This window comes from Eublepharis macularius, chromosome 1, assembly GCF_028583425.1.
Source record: "Eublepharis macularius isolate TG4126 chromosome 1, MPM_Emac_v1.0, whole genome shotgun sequence".
Classification (NCBI taxonomy): Eukaryota; Metazoa; Chordata; class Lepidosauria; order Squamata; family Eublepharidae; genus Eublepharis; species Eublepharis macularius.
Genome location: NC_072790.1, coordinates 155,277,778 through 155,296,323, shown reverse-complemented (window position 1 = coordinate 155,296,323; position 18,546 = coordinate 155,277,778). Strand labels below are relative to the sequence as shown.

At 39.1% G+C, this 18,546-nt stretch overlaps 1 protein-coding gene across 1 annotated transcript in view; it reads left to right on the top strand.

Annotated features, from left to right (window-relative positions):
- The window catches only part of PLD5 (phospholipase D family member 5), a 243,323-nt gene that overhangs the window by 174,837 nt on the left and 49,940 nt on the right, over positions 1-18,546 (top strand). The window contains exon 5 of the mRNA XM_054987316.1: positions 17,967-18,094. Within this exon, the coding sequence (XP_054843291.1) occupies positions 17,967-18,094 (128 nt within the window). The remainder of the gene's footprint in view (positions 1-17,966; positions 18,095-18,546) is intronic.

Here is an 18,546-nt window from a genome sequence, read left to right as displayed (position 1 = left end):
CACAGGGAAGCCATTGAAATTCATAAGCATAAGCACAATTTCAACAAGAAAGAAGAGACTTTAAGAATGAATAGAGCATGGTTTCCAATCCTGAAAAACACCATGCTAACAAAATACTCCACATCCTACAATAGCCCTGCAGAGAAGATTAGCATATCAAGCACCAATCCATATGCAAAAGAACCTCCTCAGGATACAGTGATGCCTCCCTCCATTAGCATTCCACACCCTGGGAAACTCTTACAGGATGATGGTTGTCTTACAGGATGACTCAGCCCAAACCCACCTTCCTGAGTAGATATAAATTACCTGCCAACATCATCTCCACACTGTGACACTGAGAGATCTCTGTCTTTTGGTGCTACACCTCTGAAGATGCCAGTCACAGCTGCTGGTGAAACGTCAGGAACTACAATGCCAAGACCATGGCTATACAGCCTGGAAAATCCACAACAACCAAAGGTTGAAAAGTTTAAACTGGGCTAAAACCCATGTTAACTGGATAGCGGAACAATGGGACAGTGTTATTTGGAGTGATGAGACCAAAATCTCCCTGTTTGGTAGTGATGGCATAAAATACGTGAGAAGAAGAATCGGAGAAGATTTGCATCCTGATTGCATTACACCTACCGTGAAACACCCAGTTAGTGTTATGATATGGGGTTGTATGACATCAAAAGGTGTGGGCAGAATTTGTGTGATAAATGGCAATATAAATGCCCCAAAATACATAAATGAAATACTTGAGCGCAAACTGAAGCCTTCCACACTTGATCTTTTCCAAGATAATGAAGCATTTATATTTCAACAAGATTCAGCTCCATGTCATGTTGCTGCTGTGTGCAAAAAGTGGTTTCAAGATAATCATATTCCACTGTTGGAACGGCCTGGGAATAGCCCAGACCTTAACCCCATCGAAAATCTATGGAGCCGACTAAAGAAACTGGTTAGTGAGAAGCAACCCAGCAATAAACCACAATTAATAGAAGCAATAACTCAATCGTAGTTTCACATTATAACAGCTGCAGAGCTAAAAAACTTGGTTCACTCCATGGGAAGGCGTTGTAAGGCCGTAATTAAAGCAAAAGGTTACCGAACTAAGTATTAACTGACATGGTGAGAATTGTTGTATAACTCATTTTTCTATGTGTTTCAATTTTCTTCTTTATAACTACTGTTCTAAAAAAAATTCCTTCCTAAAAGTTATTGCATTACATTCTTGATTAAATTATCTTTCCATTGATATATAATTTTATGGTATTACTCCAAAAAAAGTGGTGTTATGAGCCGTCAAACCTCAAAAATACACTTTTCCCAAAAGGTTTCCACAATTTTGGCCACTTGTGTATGTTACCAATTTAGCATTGATTGGAGTCATAATTCTGAATAAACATTTTGAAGAAGACGTAGATTTCATTAATTCAAGCTCATTAATATTAGTTAAATTAATCTCCAGAATCCAGATCTCTGCAGAATGCAGAGCCAAAGAAATGTGATCTATATCACTAACAATATTGATTAATAAAACAATATTACTAAGAGAGATTCTGTATCATTAACCAAAAATTGCATGAGTCTTGAGAAAGAGACTGTTTCCCTCATTTGCAAAGATTTAGAAAAGAGGAAAACTAGGACCTGAGACTCCTGATTTTTCTTACCTTCTCTAAACAATCACAAGTGAGAGCTCAGATGTGAGTTGCTGGATATCCCTTTCAAGGGTGTGCAATCCAGATCTGGGATTCAGGAAAAAAGCCAGATTTTTGCCAACCTGGCTAAATCCAGCTTTCTCAAATCAGAGAGTCTGGGAGGGATCTGGGAAATGTGGCTTCAGTCTCTGGCTGACTCCTTCCTGGCTTCTCTCACTTTTTTCTAAGAGGGGAGGGGGGAGTGAGTGAGGGAGCGAGTGGCCAATCTGTGCAGGAGCTCTCCTTCTCTGTCTGGCTTCTGAGAAATACTGGTTCAGTCTGGATAAATTGCAACAGTGTCCCGTGCTTCAGTTTGGTTTGGGTGGAATTCTCTGTTTTGACATGATTGTCTGATTTGATGTTGTTCTCCTTGATTAACTTCAGTTCTGGGAGGATTCCATCAATTCCCTTGCTTCACTTTGGTTCTGTTGAGCTTCCTCTTGCATTTGCGAGCCTGCCTTAGGTCACTGGCAGCCTTGCCCCTATGTGTTTCTGACTGCAAGCCTGCTTGGAAATGTTTCCCCTGTAGGAAACAATAGAAAATGGCTGGAGGCATCTTCTTCAGAGGTCCAGGGAATCTGCTTAAGGGATTTTCAAGATAGCCCCCATATAGCTTTCCTCAACTGTTTATATAAAGACAAGTGTCCTGACTGACTTATCAATGCCCAGCCCAAATCTCTGGACCTAGAAACAGAAAATTTGGGGAGAACATACCTTTCATGATGTAAACACCCACTAAGAAGGGATTTTAAGAAATTCGTCCCCTAAGGGGGTAAAAAGGGGGTAAAATGTGTTTTCTCAAAGGGGTACAGCTTCCCTGTGCAGCTGGCAGGCTGCTGCCTGCTTGCACCCCCACTTACTGCCAGCTTGGCCACTGTTCCCTGATTGGGCCAGCCTTTCAAGGTCATTTGCATATGCGGGCTGATTGGGTCTCACAACATTCCACACTTCACCCCTCACCCCCAAGACGGAACACAGAGGTCATTTGCATATGCAGCCTAATTGGTCCTCACCCCCCACCCCCTACATTCTAAACAGTATGCAGTTGCTATTGGGAGTCACTGAATGTGTCCTGAGATAAAATGCATCTCCCAGTCTTCCCCTCAAAGATCATTACGGTTGCCAATCTTTCTGTGAGGCCTGGCTTTCCTGTATGGCTGGCAGGCTCCTGCCTGCTTGCACCCCCCCTCTCTAATTGGTCAGCAGTGAAACTCTGTGTTCTGAGGTAAAAATCAGATGAAGGAAACTGCAGACAGTTGAAGAAAGACAGTACAAGACTCCTGAATAGAGATTTTATATAAAAGTTACATACCAAAAAAGTTACATACCCGTAAGTATTATAACTGAATTTAAAGTAGTTAAATACCATAGCGAAGCATGAGTATCAAGCTAGTAAGGAATAATGGCAGAATAATCCAGGATTCTCTGATCTGTCTTAAATGGATCAGAGAATCTTTCCTGGATTTCAGGAATCCCAGATTTTTTTGAGATTCCTAAAACCTGGATCCAGATTTTCTGTTGTTGTTTTTTTTAGGCGGACTTCCATAATCCCTTTTACCATAGGGTCAGGGATATTTGCCCCTGGTGAACAGATGCCTGTTAACAGCGATTCTAACAAGAATATTAATATGCAAAACTTGCAACATTTTAAATTTCTTGTTTACAATTCGTATCATGAATCATTTCAGCATAGAGGAGGCCATCCTTACAACAGCTCATGTAAGATAGATTCAGCTGAGAGGAGAGATTTATTCAGGTATATCCAAGGAAGTTTCTTGATTGACTGGAACAATACAGGAGAAAAACCTCTGTATGCAATAGAACTTTTTCTCAAGCTCTCTCCCTCCTCCCTCCCTCTCCCCCCCTCTCACCGACACCCAGATTCAGACTTCCTGCATGTTGGAAATCCTTCTATAGTATTTATTATGTTAGGGTTTAAAACCGTGTTTCAAACATATTCCTGAACAACACAAAATAGTACATTTTCCAGTTTAAAAGTTTGAGTCAAAAGTGCAATAAAATAGCCTCGTATTGTTGGTGTGTGTGCTCCTTTTTTTATACTTGAGTGCAGAGGGATTGTACTAATGGAACTTCTGGAACACCTCCAGACCTTCAATAAACAACTAAGAAAGAAGTGCCAAATCTCTGGAGCAAGGAATCTTTATCTGTGCCAATGGAATATGTCCAACATGAAATGGACACTCTGCAAGAGATTAATCTGTATTTATGAATGCATAGTTTCTCCTGAAGACAATTTTTAAAACCTTCACTTCACTCCTATAAAAGTTTGCCACTTTTAATAAGGTCACTAAATGATAATTTTAAAATCATTGTTTGTTTCTTCATTTATATCTTCCCTACATTTTTCCTCACACCAACCCTACAGAGTAGGTTAGACTGAGAGCATATGACTGGCCTAACGACACCAAGCAAGCAGAATAGGGATTTGAACCCAGATCCTAGGATCTCCCACATCTTAGTCTGATACTCTAGCCACTACACCACACAGGTGTTGTGTTTGTTGTTTAATTATATTGTTTTGAGTTTTTTGCTGTTGTGAGCTGCTTTGGGTCCTTCAGGGGGGAAAGTGGGATACAAATGCTTGAATAAATAACAGTTCATTTTATAAAGTATGTGCAGTCCACAGGATTATCTGCATTTACCATGAGAAGAGCATTATTGGTTTGAAATCAAACTCTTGAAATAATTTGATTCCAGTTTGACTCTCAGATACTTATATTGAAACAACTTAGCCTGATGAGCCAGTATAGCCAAAGATAAAGATGACTGGACTCTCAGGAAATGACAGGGGAAAACCCAGCACCTGTCTGGTGTCTATGGCCTGCTTACATGATGGGATGTAGCAGGATATTGGTAGGATAGGAAGGCTCAGAACGGCAACTGCTATTCCAGTGCAAGGACAGGGTAAAAGTTTGCTAAAAAGTAATATCCACCGATGTATTGTGGCACAATTTAATAAGATACATTGAGAAGGTAAGAATAAATTCACCAACATTTATATTGGGAGACCATAGAAATAAGAAAAAGTTTCAGTAATTGGTATCTGTCTCCCGCCCACCTTTTACTGTCAATTTTCAACATTTCCATTGTTTCCTATTCCTGCCTGTATGGACAATTCTAATATAGCTTTGTGTGTGTGTGTGTGTGTGTGTGTGTGTGTGCGTGCACATGTGCACGCGTGTGTGCACGCCATATGACATTTCCAAGGCACCACAACAATCATTTTTTTAAAAAATTTTTTTATTGGATTAGAAATCACTATAATATTCATTACAATCAATTTCCTTTAAATATTCCAATTCTAACCCCCTCCCTTTCCCCCCTTTTGTTGACTTCCAACAGTTTTCCAACCCCTTATCCATTTTTCCCCCTACTCATTTCAAACTTATTTTATTCTATTAAACATATACTTTCACTCTCTTCTAAGCTTCTCTATTATAACACAGTGCTATCTCTATTCCCTTTCCCACTTAACTTATCAACTAAGTATTACATTCCTGGCATATATTCTTTAATAATAACAATCATTTGTCTAATTTTTGTACTCTATATTCTATCTTATTCATTCTTGTCTCGTCAGTATGGGACAAACAATTTGTCCCTTATTCTACATAACTTTAAGTACTTCTATAAGCATTGTATACATTCGCTATAAGTCAATCAATTTACCTTGTACTCTATATGTTATTCTTTACTTCCTTCTGTCTTATATTCATTCTATCTTAGTTATATAATTTCTCCATTATACAATTATCTGCCAGAAATGAAATTAGTTAGTTTCTATCCTTATAATTCTTATAATAACACCTCTATTTACTTAATACTATATATAGTAGTCAAATAAAATATTTGCTTAGAATTTCTCATTTAACTCTCCTCCCCTCGGTAAAGTCACTTCCCTCTTCTTTTGTTGTATTTCAGTAATTTTCAAACTGCCACAGTTCTCCTCCCACCTCCCATTTTTTCACCAAATATTGCTTCAACTTTTCCCAATCCATGTTGAACTGTCCTGGATCAAGGTCTCTCAGTTTCCTTGTCATTTTGTCCATTTCCGCCATGTACAGCAATTTGTAAATCCAGTCCTCGATAGTTGGCACTTCTTGTACTTTCCACTTTTGCGCATACAAAAGTCTAGCCGCTGCTGTCATGTAAAATAACAATGTCCTGTATTGTGCTGGAATATCCTCCATTCCCAAGTTCAGTAGCAGGAGTTCTGGGTTCTTATTAACTTGAAATTGTAAAATCTCATTTATCACTCTTATTATTTCCCCAGTACTGCCTAGCTACCTCACAGGTCCACCACATGTGGTACAAAGATCCTTCATGCTTTTTACATTTCCAGCATTTATTAGACATGTTCGAATTCCCTAACGCAATTTTCTTTGGTGTCAAATACCAAAGATAAATCATTTTGTAGACGTTCTCTTTAATGTTAGTGCATGTCGTGATCTTCAACGTATTTTTCCACAAGTATTCCCACGCCTCCATTGTTATTTCTTTATTAAAGTTTATAGCCCACTTCACCATTTGCACTTTAACTGTCTCATCTTCTGTGTACCATTTTAACAACATTTTATAAGTCTTAGAAATTTCCTTTTTATCCTCTTGTAGAATTACCTCCTCTAATTCCGAATTCTCCGTTCTTACCCCTCCTTTCACACAGTCCGAATTATAAAGATCTCTAATCTGTCTATATTGAAACCAGTCGTAACTTGGAGACAACTCATCTTGCGTCTTTATTCTTAATTTAGAAAATTCTATTCGTGTTATCTCCTTATACGTTAAACACTGTTGTTCATTATCGACAGTTCTCGGATCTATTACTTCATAAGGAAGCACCCAGGAGGGAATTCCTTCCTGTAGGTAATCTCTATACTTCTTCCAAATTGTGAAGAGGCTTCTCCGAATGTAATGGTGTAAAAACATAGAGTCTGCTTTTACTTTGTCATACCACAGATATGCATGCCATCCAAATATTTTGTTATATCCCTCTAAGGCCAGTAATTTGCGGTTTTTCAACGTCATCCAGTCTTTCAACCACACCAAACAGATCGCATCATAGTAAAGTCTTAGATTGGGCAGTTGCATCCCACCTCTCTCTTTTGCGTCCTGTAATACTTTCATTTTCACTCGAGGCTTCTTGCCTGCCCAAACAAAGTCCGATATTTTCCTCTGCCATTTTTCAAACTGCTTAGAGTCCCGAATAATTGGTATTGTTTGTAGCAAAAACATCACTCTTGGCAGCACATTCATCTTAACTACTGCAATTCTTCCCAACCATGACAAATTCAATCTATTCCATTCAATCAAATCTTGCTCTGAGTCCACAATTTCTCATAATTATTCTTGAATAGATCTATATTCTTTGCAGTCAGTTCAATTCCCAAATATTTCACCTTACTTGTTACTTCACAGTCTGTCATTTCTGTTAGTAACTGTTGTTTTTGTTTGGTCATATTTCTACATAATATCTTTGACTTCTTTTTGTTTACATAGAATCCTGCCAGATCTCCAAATTCCTTAATTTTCTCTATTACCTTTGGCATGTTCTCAATTGGATCTTCCACAATTAACATTATATCATCCGCAAATGCTCTGACCTTGTAGGAAAAGTCTTTTATTTTTATTCCACGGATTGCATTATCTTCTCGAATCTGTATCATCAATATTTCCAAGACCAAATTAAACAACAGTGGAGACAACGGGCAACCTTGTCTTGTACCTTTACCTATAGTCAGTTTCTTAGTCACCTCGTCATTCACCACAATTGCTGCACTCTGGTCTCTGTAGATTTCTTTCACTGCTCTTATGAATCTTTCCCCCATTTGTAGCTGTTCCATAGTGGCAAACATAAAGTCCCAGTTCAAATTATCAAATGCTTTTTCAGCGTCCATAAAGAAGAAACCAACCTCCTTGTCACAACGCTTATCATAGTATTCAATAGCATTTATAACTGTCCTTAAATTGTCTTTGATTTGTCTGTTTGGTAAAAAACCAGCTTGTTCCTCCTCAATAACTTCGGAAAGCCATCCCTTTACTCTTTCCGCCAATATCTTCGCAAAAATTTTATAGTCATTATTGAGTAACGAAATAGGTCTGTAATTTTTAACATTAGACAAATCTTGTCCTTCTTTGGGAATCAATGATATGTTAGCTTCACTCCAAGTATCTGGAATCCTTTGATCCCTCAAAACACCATTGATCACTTCTTTTAGGAATGGCACCAGTTCATTGACCATTACCTTGTAAAATTTGGCTGTAAGTCCATCAGGTCCTGGCGCCTTTCCCAGATTTGTTGACTGTATTGCCTTCCTTATCTCTTCCTCCGTTACTTCACTATTCAGTTTGTCTCTCCATCCTTCCGAAATTACTGGGAGCTTCATTTTCCCCAAATACGTCGCTATTGAGTCTTTATTCACTTCTTTTTTGTTGTACAGTTTAGCATAAAATTTGTAAAAGGCTCTGCTAATAGCCGTCTGTTCCAGATATACTTTATTATCCTCACATATTTTATTTATTGTCTTCTTCTCCTTTCTCTTCTTCAATTGCCACGCCAAATATTTCCCAGGTTTATTTGCACCTTCAAACGACTTTTGGTTCATTCTCTTAAGATTCCGTTCCAGTTCTTTATTATTCATTGCCGTCAACTGCTCTTGAAGGATTTTAATATCCTGGTATATTTTCTTTTTCCCTGGTCTTTTCTTTAGTTGTATTTCTTTGGCTTTTATTTTCTCCATAATCTCCTGTCTCTTCTCCTCTCTTTTTTTCCTGGCTCTTCCATTTAAGTCCATTAGTATACCTCTAATTACTGCCTTATAGGTATCCCATACCTTATTGGTTGGTACTTCTCTATTCATGTTATGTTGTATGAAGAACTTAGTTTCCCTTCTCAACATCTCCATGTTTTCTCCCTCTTGTAACAAGTCCTCATTTATTCTCCATCCTTTCCTTTTGGTTCTTTTTCCAAACTTCCACATAATTGGATTATGATCTGAGCCTACCATGGGCATTATTTCTACATCCTTAGTCCAAAGTGCTAAGTCTTTTGAGGCCCAGATCATATCAATTCGTGATAACGTAGAGTGTCTCGCAGAGTAAAACATATATTGTCTGCCTTTGGGATTCTGTCTTCTCCATACATCTTCCAAAGTTTCCTGTTGCAGTAATACAAAAAAAGTCTTTGGTAGTAATCCTCTTTTCTTGTGTACAGTTGCTGATTTTTTGTCCTGTTCCAAATTTGTAACTCCATTGAAGTCTCCTGCAAGAATTATCTGGTCGTAAGAAAGTTCATCTAATTGCTTCCTCAAATCCTCAAAGAAGCTTTCTTTTGCTCCGTTAGGTGCATAAATTCCAATCACCAACACTCTCTTTAAATTCCATGTACATTCCACTGCTAAAAATCTGGCTTCCACATCTCTCATCACTAATTTTGGCTGTAGCTCCTCTTTTATATACAATACCACTCCCCTTTTTTTCTTTTTTGAGGCCGCTACAAAGTCATTGCCCAATTTGTTCAGTTTTAGATATTTTACATCCTGTTTTCTAATATGAGTCTCTTGCAAACACACAATATCACATTTTTGTTTTAATAGCCAGTGGAAAATACTTTTTCTCTTATTCGGTGAATTAAGTCCATTTATATTCCAAGATAAAACTTTACACTTCATATTCATAACCTTGTTGTTGGTAAGTCCTTTTCATTGTCCCTCAAAAACTTTTCCATTTCTAGTTCAGATCTGATGTGCTTTTTCACTCCTCCAAATTCAAAGGACATTCCTTCCGGTAATTCTCATCTGTACCTTATTTTCATGTCCTTCAGAATCTGGACTAAGGCTTTGTATTTTTTCCGATCTAGCAACACCGATCTGGGTAACTCCTTCATAATAATAACCGCCTTGCCATCAACCTCCAATGGTTCTTGAAATTGTTTGCTCACAATCATTTCTCTTATATTTCTAGTCGTAAATTGCACAATCACGTCTCTTGGTAATTTCCTCTGGGTCACAAATCTTGAATTTATTCGATACACCACATCTAGGATAGCCACAGTTTCCTCCTCCTCCTTTCCCAGGTATTCAGCTAACACCTCGGTAATCTGTTCTTGGGCCGTCTTTCCTTCTACCTCCGGCAAGCCGCGAAACCTCAGCTGCTTCTCCATATGCTTGCTCTCCGCAACTGCCATTCTTCCCCTCATCACCCTCATCTCTGTTCATTGCGTGTCTGCAAGGTTCTCCACCACATTTTCCACTACGTTGACTCTTTGCTGTGTCGCCTGCAGGTCATTTTGTATTGTTTCCATTCCCTTCTTCACTTCTGCCAGTTCATTCTTTACTGTCTCTTTAACCTCTTTCACCAGCTCAGGTTTCATATCCTTGTGTTCTTTAATCTCTTCTGAAAGTTTTTTATCCAAGTTCTCTATAGCCGTTTGCCACTCTTTTTTCGACATCGTGGGGCTTGCTTTACCTCGCTCCCACGAGTCCGCTCGCTTCCTTAACTCCGTGGCACTTGGCTTAATGTCCTTTTATTTTGAATGTCCTGGTCTTTTTGCAAAAAAGTCGTTTAAAGAGTCCAAAATGTCGGGCGTCTTTTCTCTATGGTTCCTCTATAGTTTTTGTAATCCAATATGGCTTACTTCCTCTTCCGCTGAAGCCGCAGCTCTTCCCCTTTCAAAGATGGCGATTCCCTTCTTCCTGTCACCCGCAAGGGCCGCTTCTCTCCAGCAACTCTATCACTGTTACGTACTTCCTGTTTCCGACTTCCCCTGACTTCCCACAGCAGTTCTCGCGATGGTAAAGCTTTCTCACAGCCTGATACCTCCTTGTGACCACAGGTATGTAAAACAATAGTCCAATTTCTTTAATAACTCCATTTAACTTAGTCCTTTTTCTAATATAGTTCTTGCCGGATCCTCCCCTCCTTATAATCAATCTGTTGCAGTTTAAAAGTCTACTTTAGTGCTTCATTACTTTAAGTAATCTGTCCCGTTTCAAGAGATAGTGATCTTTACCTTCTCCAGCACTTTTCACGGGTTGTAATTGCTGTTTCAATCTCAAATTCCCACCAGCTCTTCTTGCCCCTGTTGAAGCTTGGGCATGTAGGTCTTATGCCAACCGCATTGGCTACAGGACTGCCGCAGAGATTTTAGCCGACCTGTCTTCGGGTGGGACCTCAAGGGACGGGAGAGAGTCCGTTGCGCAGGACCCCCCCTCGCCCAAGATCAACGCGCCCTGAGGTTCTTAAGTGTTCTATGCCTGTTCTCCATCTGAGAACAGTTGGCTGCGAGCTTGTTTTGCCCCGCTGGCCGTTAAAACGGCAGCCCGGTCAGCTCAGCACTTAGAGCTGCGTTAGACCTCCATGGATCCCAAACCGGAAGTCCCCCGCACCACAACAATCATAAAAGCACTTTGTGTCTGTATAGGTTAAATGTGAGGCATCCCAGCAAGGAATATAAAACACACCATTGTTGGATGTAAATAGGCCAACTTTTTTGAATACAGCCATTGGAGCATTGGCACAGCATAAGGGCAATGGATACAGTGCATTGAATGGCCCCCTGTCACTTGATGGGATGCATTCCCCAAACTGCCTGCTGGGCACCATAGGATAGCACAAATAGAGGGATTATCACAGGGAGAGTCAAAATTATTACACACAAATTTATACTTGAAATATTATTTACTATATATCTTATTCATTGTCCACAATGCTTATAGTTCCTATAGCAATTTACACAAAACTCAAAGTCCCCAGACTTGTTCACAAAAGCAGTCCTGTGTCCAATTGGTCCCAAATATGTATTCTCTTGATCATAGGAGTGTTGAACAATGCAATCCGGGCCGTGCGCCCAATCCGGGGCCAGCTGTTCATCGGATTTCGTGAATATCTTCTTCAGGGGCGTGGCCTAATAAAAATAGTAAAGTAATACAAAGCAATCAACACTTCCCCCCTTTTATTCTTTTTATCTTAACATCATCAAAAACCAGAACCGAACACTTATAGTACTGACCTCTGCGATCAACCTCTCATACACTTCACCACTTTTTACAAATGCTCCAAGGACCAGGCGGCGGTATCTTCATTAGCACGCCCAGAGCAACACATAAGAACCAGTATAAATACAATGCTTCCTTGAACTCTTAAAGGGAAACGCATCCACTTCTCATATTACAAAAAACATTGTAAGGATAAATCAAGATTCAGACCCAACGGATGCTTGGTTTGTAACGTGTGTATCCAAAATGCTTCCTTCTGTAATAACATTTTGTAATCGCCTTTCTGCAAAACGCTTAATACTGCCACCCGAAAATCCGTTTCAGGGTGTTGGTGGGAGAGAAAATGCTGTGTCATAGGAGCCTCCATTACCTTGTTCCTTTTTTTTAAAAAAAATTTTTTTTATTGGGTTAGAACATTAATATTTTTACATTACATTACATTCAATTTTCCCCTAATTTTTCGTTTCTAACCCCCTCCCTTTCCCCCCCTTTTGTTGACTTCCAACAGCTTTCCCACCCTCTGTCCCTTTTCCCTTACTTCTATTATCTTCCTCTGTCTAAAACAAATATATATTCTCCATTATATTAAGCAGTACATCTTTAACTCTTTTACTTATTATACCTCCAAACTATACTTCTTTAGATAAACAATTTATCCCATTTTCCAGTTTTGAATATTTCTATATATCATAAACCATAAAAATTTCCCACATTTAAATCAAACAATTTGATTTGTTCTCTATATATTAATCATTTCTTCTTTTTATAGTATTTCTATATAACTCATCACATAGTCAGTCGTTTTAACTCTTCTATACATTCAGTTTGGTGCATATAAGTCTTATCAAGTAAAAAAAAAATATTGTTAATTACTCAATCCTCATGTTTAAACCGTTAATTATTCTCTATCAATATTCTATCAATTAACCTTTACATATCTATATATATCTCAATCAATTAATTAATCTAACTGCTTATAAATTCACATTTCTCTTCCTCCCCCGGTAAAGTCACCCCTCTCTTTTATACTTTTATTGTACTTCAGTAGTTCTCAAACTGCCACAGTTTTCCTCCCACCTCCCACTTCTTCTCCAGATATTGTTTCAGCTTCTCCCAGTCTGTGTTAAACTGCCCTGAGTCCAGATCTCTCAGTTTTCTTGTCATCTTATCCATTTCAGCCATATACAGCAATTTGTAGATCCAATCTTCAATAGTTGGCACTTCTTGTACTTTCCATTTCTGCGCATACAAAAGTCTAGCTGCTGCAGTCATATAAAATATCAACGTCCTATGATGGGCTGGAATTCCCTCCATTCCCAAGTTTAGCAGCAGGAGTTCTGGGTTCTTATTTATTTGAAACTGTAAAATTTCACTCATTTCTCTTATTATTTCCCCCCAGAACTGCCTAGCTACCTCACACGACCACCACATATGATAGAGGGAGCCCTCATGCTTCCTACATTTCCAGCATTTATTAGAAGTGTTCAAGTTCCCTAGCGCAATCTTCTTTGGTGTCATGTACCAACGATAAATCATTTTGAAAATGTTCTCTTTAATATTAATACATGTCGTTGTCTTCATTGTAGTTTTCCACAAGTATTCCCATGCCTCCATTGTTATTTCTTTATTAAAGTTTATAGCCCATTTCACCATTTGTGTTTTAACTATCTCATCCTCGGTATACCATTTCAACAGTACTTGGTATACCTTGGATATTCTTTTCTTGTCTTCTTTAAGAAGGGTCTGCTCTAGTTCCGAGTTCTCTGTTCGTATGCCCCCTTTTGCAGAGTCCGAATTGTATAAGTCTCTAATCTGTCTGTACTGGAACCAATCATAGTTAGGTGATAGTTCCTCTTGCGTCTTTATTCTAAGTTTAGATGCTTCAGTTTTGGTTATTTCTTTGTACGTTAAGCATTGTTGTTCATTATCAACAGCTCTCGGATCTATCACCTCGTATGGAACCACCCACCAGGGGGTTCCTTCTTGTAGGTAAATTCTGTACTTCTTCCAGATTGTATATAAACTTCTCCTTACAAAATGATGCAGGAACATCGAGTTGACCTTTACTTTGTCATGCCATAGGTATGCGTGCCATCCAAAAATTTTTTTATCCATTACCTTGTTCCTAATGCGGGAAATGTGTTCCAAAATCCGTGTCTTAAGTGATCGTGTGGTACATCCCACATAATACAAAGGACAGGTACATTCAATTACATATACCACATTAGATGTTTGGCACGTGACAAATTGGTTAACTGAAATATTCTTACCCTTAATAACCAGTTCATGACCCTCCCAGATGTTTTTGCATATCCCACAACGTCCGCATTTAAAGATACCCACCGGTAAATGCCTATCAATAGTAATCTCAGTTACTTTCGCCCTAACCAGAAAATCCCTTATGCTTTTATTACGTCGAAGGCCACATAAAGGGTGTAAAGCACAACCCTCAATGTCCCTGACTAACGGCCAATGTCGATTAACAATCTTTTTGATCTCATTAGCTAAAGGGGAAAATTCTAATGCCCACTTAATTCTGTTATCGTTAGTTCGTTCCTGTGTCTGAAAGAGAGAAGCCCTATCCCTAGCCCGTGCACGTGAGAGCGCAGACTGCACCACCCGCGATGGATAATGTCTATTTATAAATTGCTGGCAGAGCGCCTTGCCGTCCCTCTCAAAATCTTGTATAGTTGTGGAATTCCGCTTAATGCGCAACAGCTGTCCATAGGGGATGTTTGCTTTAAGAAAATAAGGGTGAAATGACCCAAATTCTAAATAGGAATTTCTATCCGTGGGTTTAAAAAAGGTTCGTACTTGAACTCTATTATTCACACTCCGGTAGGTAGTAACATCCAAAAAATTAATTTCTTGGGGATGATGGTGCCACTCGAATTTAACATGTTGATCCCTAGTATCCAACCACTCACAAAAGGATTCCACCTTGTCATTTCCCCGAAACAAAAAGTATAGATCATCAATAAATCTCCCATACCAAAGAATAGATGTGTGGAAGGGGTTAGATTCATGCAAAATATATTGCTCCTCCCATTGGCCCATAAATAAATTAGCAATACTTGGGGCCGCCGAACAACCCATAGCGACCCCTTTGATTTGCAAAAAGAAAGAGTTCTCAAACTGAAAATAATTCTTTTCTAAAATCAAATCTGTTAGCTGTAACAAAAATTCAACTGGATAAGAAAGATTGTGTAAGGATCTTAACGTGTCTTCAATGACCCTTCTAGCCGTTTCATGTGGTATAATGGTGTACAAGGACCGTACATCCATAGTCAAAAAAACGGTGTCTTTATCCAACTCTTTGCCCTCCACCTGTGCAATGAAATCCCGGGTATCCTTCAGAAGTGATCTGACCTGAAAAACGGCTGGCTGGAGCTCCGAATCCAAAAGAATAGCTAAGGGTTCCAAGATAGACCCGCATCCTGAAATTATCGGGCGTCCCGGGGGAGGTGTAATCTGCTTAATCTGCTTAGGCCACGCCCCTGAAGAAGATATTCACGAAATCCGATGAACAGCTGGCCCCGGATTGGGCGCACGGCCCGGATTGCATTGTTCAACACTCCTATGATCAAGAGAATACATATTTGGGACCAATTGGACACAGGACTGCTTTTGTGAACAAGTCTGGGGACTTTGAGTTTTGTGTAAATTGCTATAGGAACTATAAGCATTGTGGACAATGAATAAGATATATAGTAAATAATATTTCAAGTATAAATTTGTGTGTAATAATTTTGACTCTCCCTGGGATAATCCCTCTATTTGTGCTAGCCATTTACGGGAGAGGCCATTCGTTTCTTTTTGGGCACCATAGGATGGCAGGAGGTATAGCACCTATCTAGGCATGCCCTGAGGGTCCTTACCACCCAAGGTAAAGCCTGCAATGGCCATCACAGGGACATCCCTTTTGGCTTCCCCCAGATCCCTTAAGGGGACCCTGAAAAAAAGGATGGGTAGAACACCCAGCCAGCATGACTTACGCCAGTGGATCCTCAAACTTCCCCACAAAGATTCCCAGCAGCAGGTGGCACCTAGGGAGGGAGAGGGGGGGGAGTCTATCCTCCACCACCACTGTCCAGGAATGGTGGCAACAACCATGAGGGGCAGATTGTGAGATGCCAAGCCCCTCCTCTGTTCTTCCCCTTTCTGTCCTCTGACAATCCCTGCTTCTGCCACAGACAGGTAGCTTGCCATTTGCCCCTGCCTTGCGTCCCAGCTGTAGTGAAGCCTGCTGGTAATTCTGCAAGCCTCTATCTATTTAGATTAGATTATTTATTTTTATTTTATTAAACTTCTATTCCACCCTTCCTGCAAGTGGGCTCAGGACGAATCACATCATTTAAAAACAATAAACATAATTTCACGACATCCATTAAAATTTCATTAAAAACACAATATAATTCACACTCAATTTGTCTTGCATCTGAGCTTGGATTTTTGCAATTCACATGCACAACACTAACAGAATTCTTTTGAGTCAAATAAGATTCCAAAAACTGCTTGAAATGTCTTCTTTCTTGTGTTCAATAAAGATGTGAATTATATTATCTCCAGTAAGTTAGTAGGGCGATGCTGTTATCTGCACTGGGTCAGATTTTTAATCACTTTTTGCTGGCTTGTAATGCATAGTGTAATTTAATGTATAATGTAATTTTGCTAGTGAGAATTGCTTTTATCTTAGTTCATCAACGTTCTGGGTGAGCAGCATGTTTTTTCCAATTAACCATCTGGTATCAATACATTAAGAGATTACTGTACTTCTGTTTGAACCAGTATGATAAATGGTTCCATTTATCTTAACATTGCTTGTACCTCATTGTGACCATCAGAGTTCAATCATTGCCTGTAGCACTGCCTTCTGGCATTCTTTCTTTCTTACATTCTTTCTTTCTCAATGAATATAAAAATCAGCCGCATGCATCCAGTTATAGCTTCATGTCTTTTTTGTGAATCTGGGTAATTATAGCTGCATAACGTACATTGGTCAGGATAACAGTTCAAACTAAAAACATAGAAAATGGTGATCAGGATAAGAAACTAGTAAAGACATCGATCTAATTGCAAATGTTCGGCATTCATCCTGGCATCTGCTACTAAAGCTGTAAAGTAAGTTGTACTTTTCTTTCTAGTGGCCATTTTTTAACTTAAAAGTATGAGTTAGATCCTACCATTCTGGTCACCCAAGTATGCGGTCATTTTCTGGTGCATTGAGTTTTCCTCTGGAAGTAGAGGTTCTTCTGAAGGAAGGCTCCTTGCATCAGAATGAAAGCCCTATTTATGGCTGAACAGCATGGTAAGATCCAACCCCATGCTATTAAAATATTTGGAGGCCTGCAAATCTAAGTATGGAAGACTAGTTGGTGTAAAAGTGATTCCAGTGCAGCAGAAAGTTGTTAAACTACTGCTCTAACCACTTGTACCACTGGCTCAGCTTATTTTACTAACCTAACAAGGAATACTATGTCTTCCTTCTGCAAAGATGATTGTGATGATCTGCATTCATTAGTGCGTGATTTCACTTGTCAGTATCAAGTATACATTAGTAACTTCTACCTGTACTTTAGTCTTAACATAGGCCGTTTCCACACGTCTTTGCCCCTCGCGGAAAATCATTTAAAACTTACGGAACAACAGCATCTTCATGGCGTGATTTCCCATCATGACTCTGTTTCCTGGTGCAATGACATCATAAATTGCGCCACAAAATGGAGTCATGATGGGAAATCACGCCATGAAGACGCTGAAATTCTGCAAGTTTTGCATGATTTTCTGCAAGGGAAAAACATGTGGAAATGGCCATTGACTGAAGTTCTGTTACTGTATGGGCCAAGTTTGAAATGATTGCTTGCTTGAAGCACTGCTAAACTTATTTTAAGAAAACATCTGTAAGTTTTTAGAAAAATGTAGAGATCAGTGCTAATGCAGGTTCTCTTAATTAACTATGGCAATTGATATTATCAACAGATGACCTTTATTTTAGTTGCCCCAGGGGATCCTGTGGCTTCTGAGCAAAAATAGTCTTACATATACAATAGACACGTCCTATCCTTCAAGGTAATTATCTGCACAGAAATTTGAATTAATGCTTACAGAGACAAGGAAGACCCATAAGATCTGCAAGAGTATGGATGTATTCAGAGTCTCGCTCAAGTCTCCCAGGAAAGTGTTTGTAGGATTGCATTAGTTATGATATCTTATTATATAAGCCTGTTACTGGATTAAATTCTTCAGTTGCTTTCTCCTTCTTCCCTAGGTGCTGAAGTGATGTATATAAATATGACTGCTTATAATAAAGGCCATCTTCAGTCATCTTTCTGGATTGTGGATAAACAGCATGTATACATTGGAAGTGCTAGTTTGGATTGGCAATCATTGGGACAGGTATCTTAAACTGTGAACTCAGAAGTACTTTAAAAAACACAATGGGAAATTTTACTATGAAAGTCAAAGTAGTGTTATTTATTTATGTGTAAAAGTTATATCTCAATAATGGTTTTCAAATTGTGTTTTGGAGCCCCAGGGATTCCTTGGACATTTATTTGGGGTTCCTCACAAAAATCAATGGCATGGCAGACAAGCTTCCTAAATGACAATTTACCTAGGCTTATTTTTCTTCTCTTCCAAGGTGTAGCCATTAGAAAGCACTGGATAAGCTCCAGGTTTGTGATGTGTATATGTGTATATACCTTTAAGTGAGAGAAGGGGCCTTTGTCCAGGCAGGAATGCTGGCAAAGCCTTTGAGAAAGAGTCTTGGAATGGAATGTTGTTAGGCCACATTTCCAGGCTTCTCCTCTCAGAAGCGAGGGGGTTGGGTGCTTTTAATCAGGTTGGCA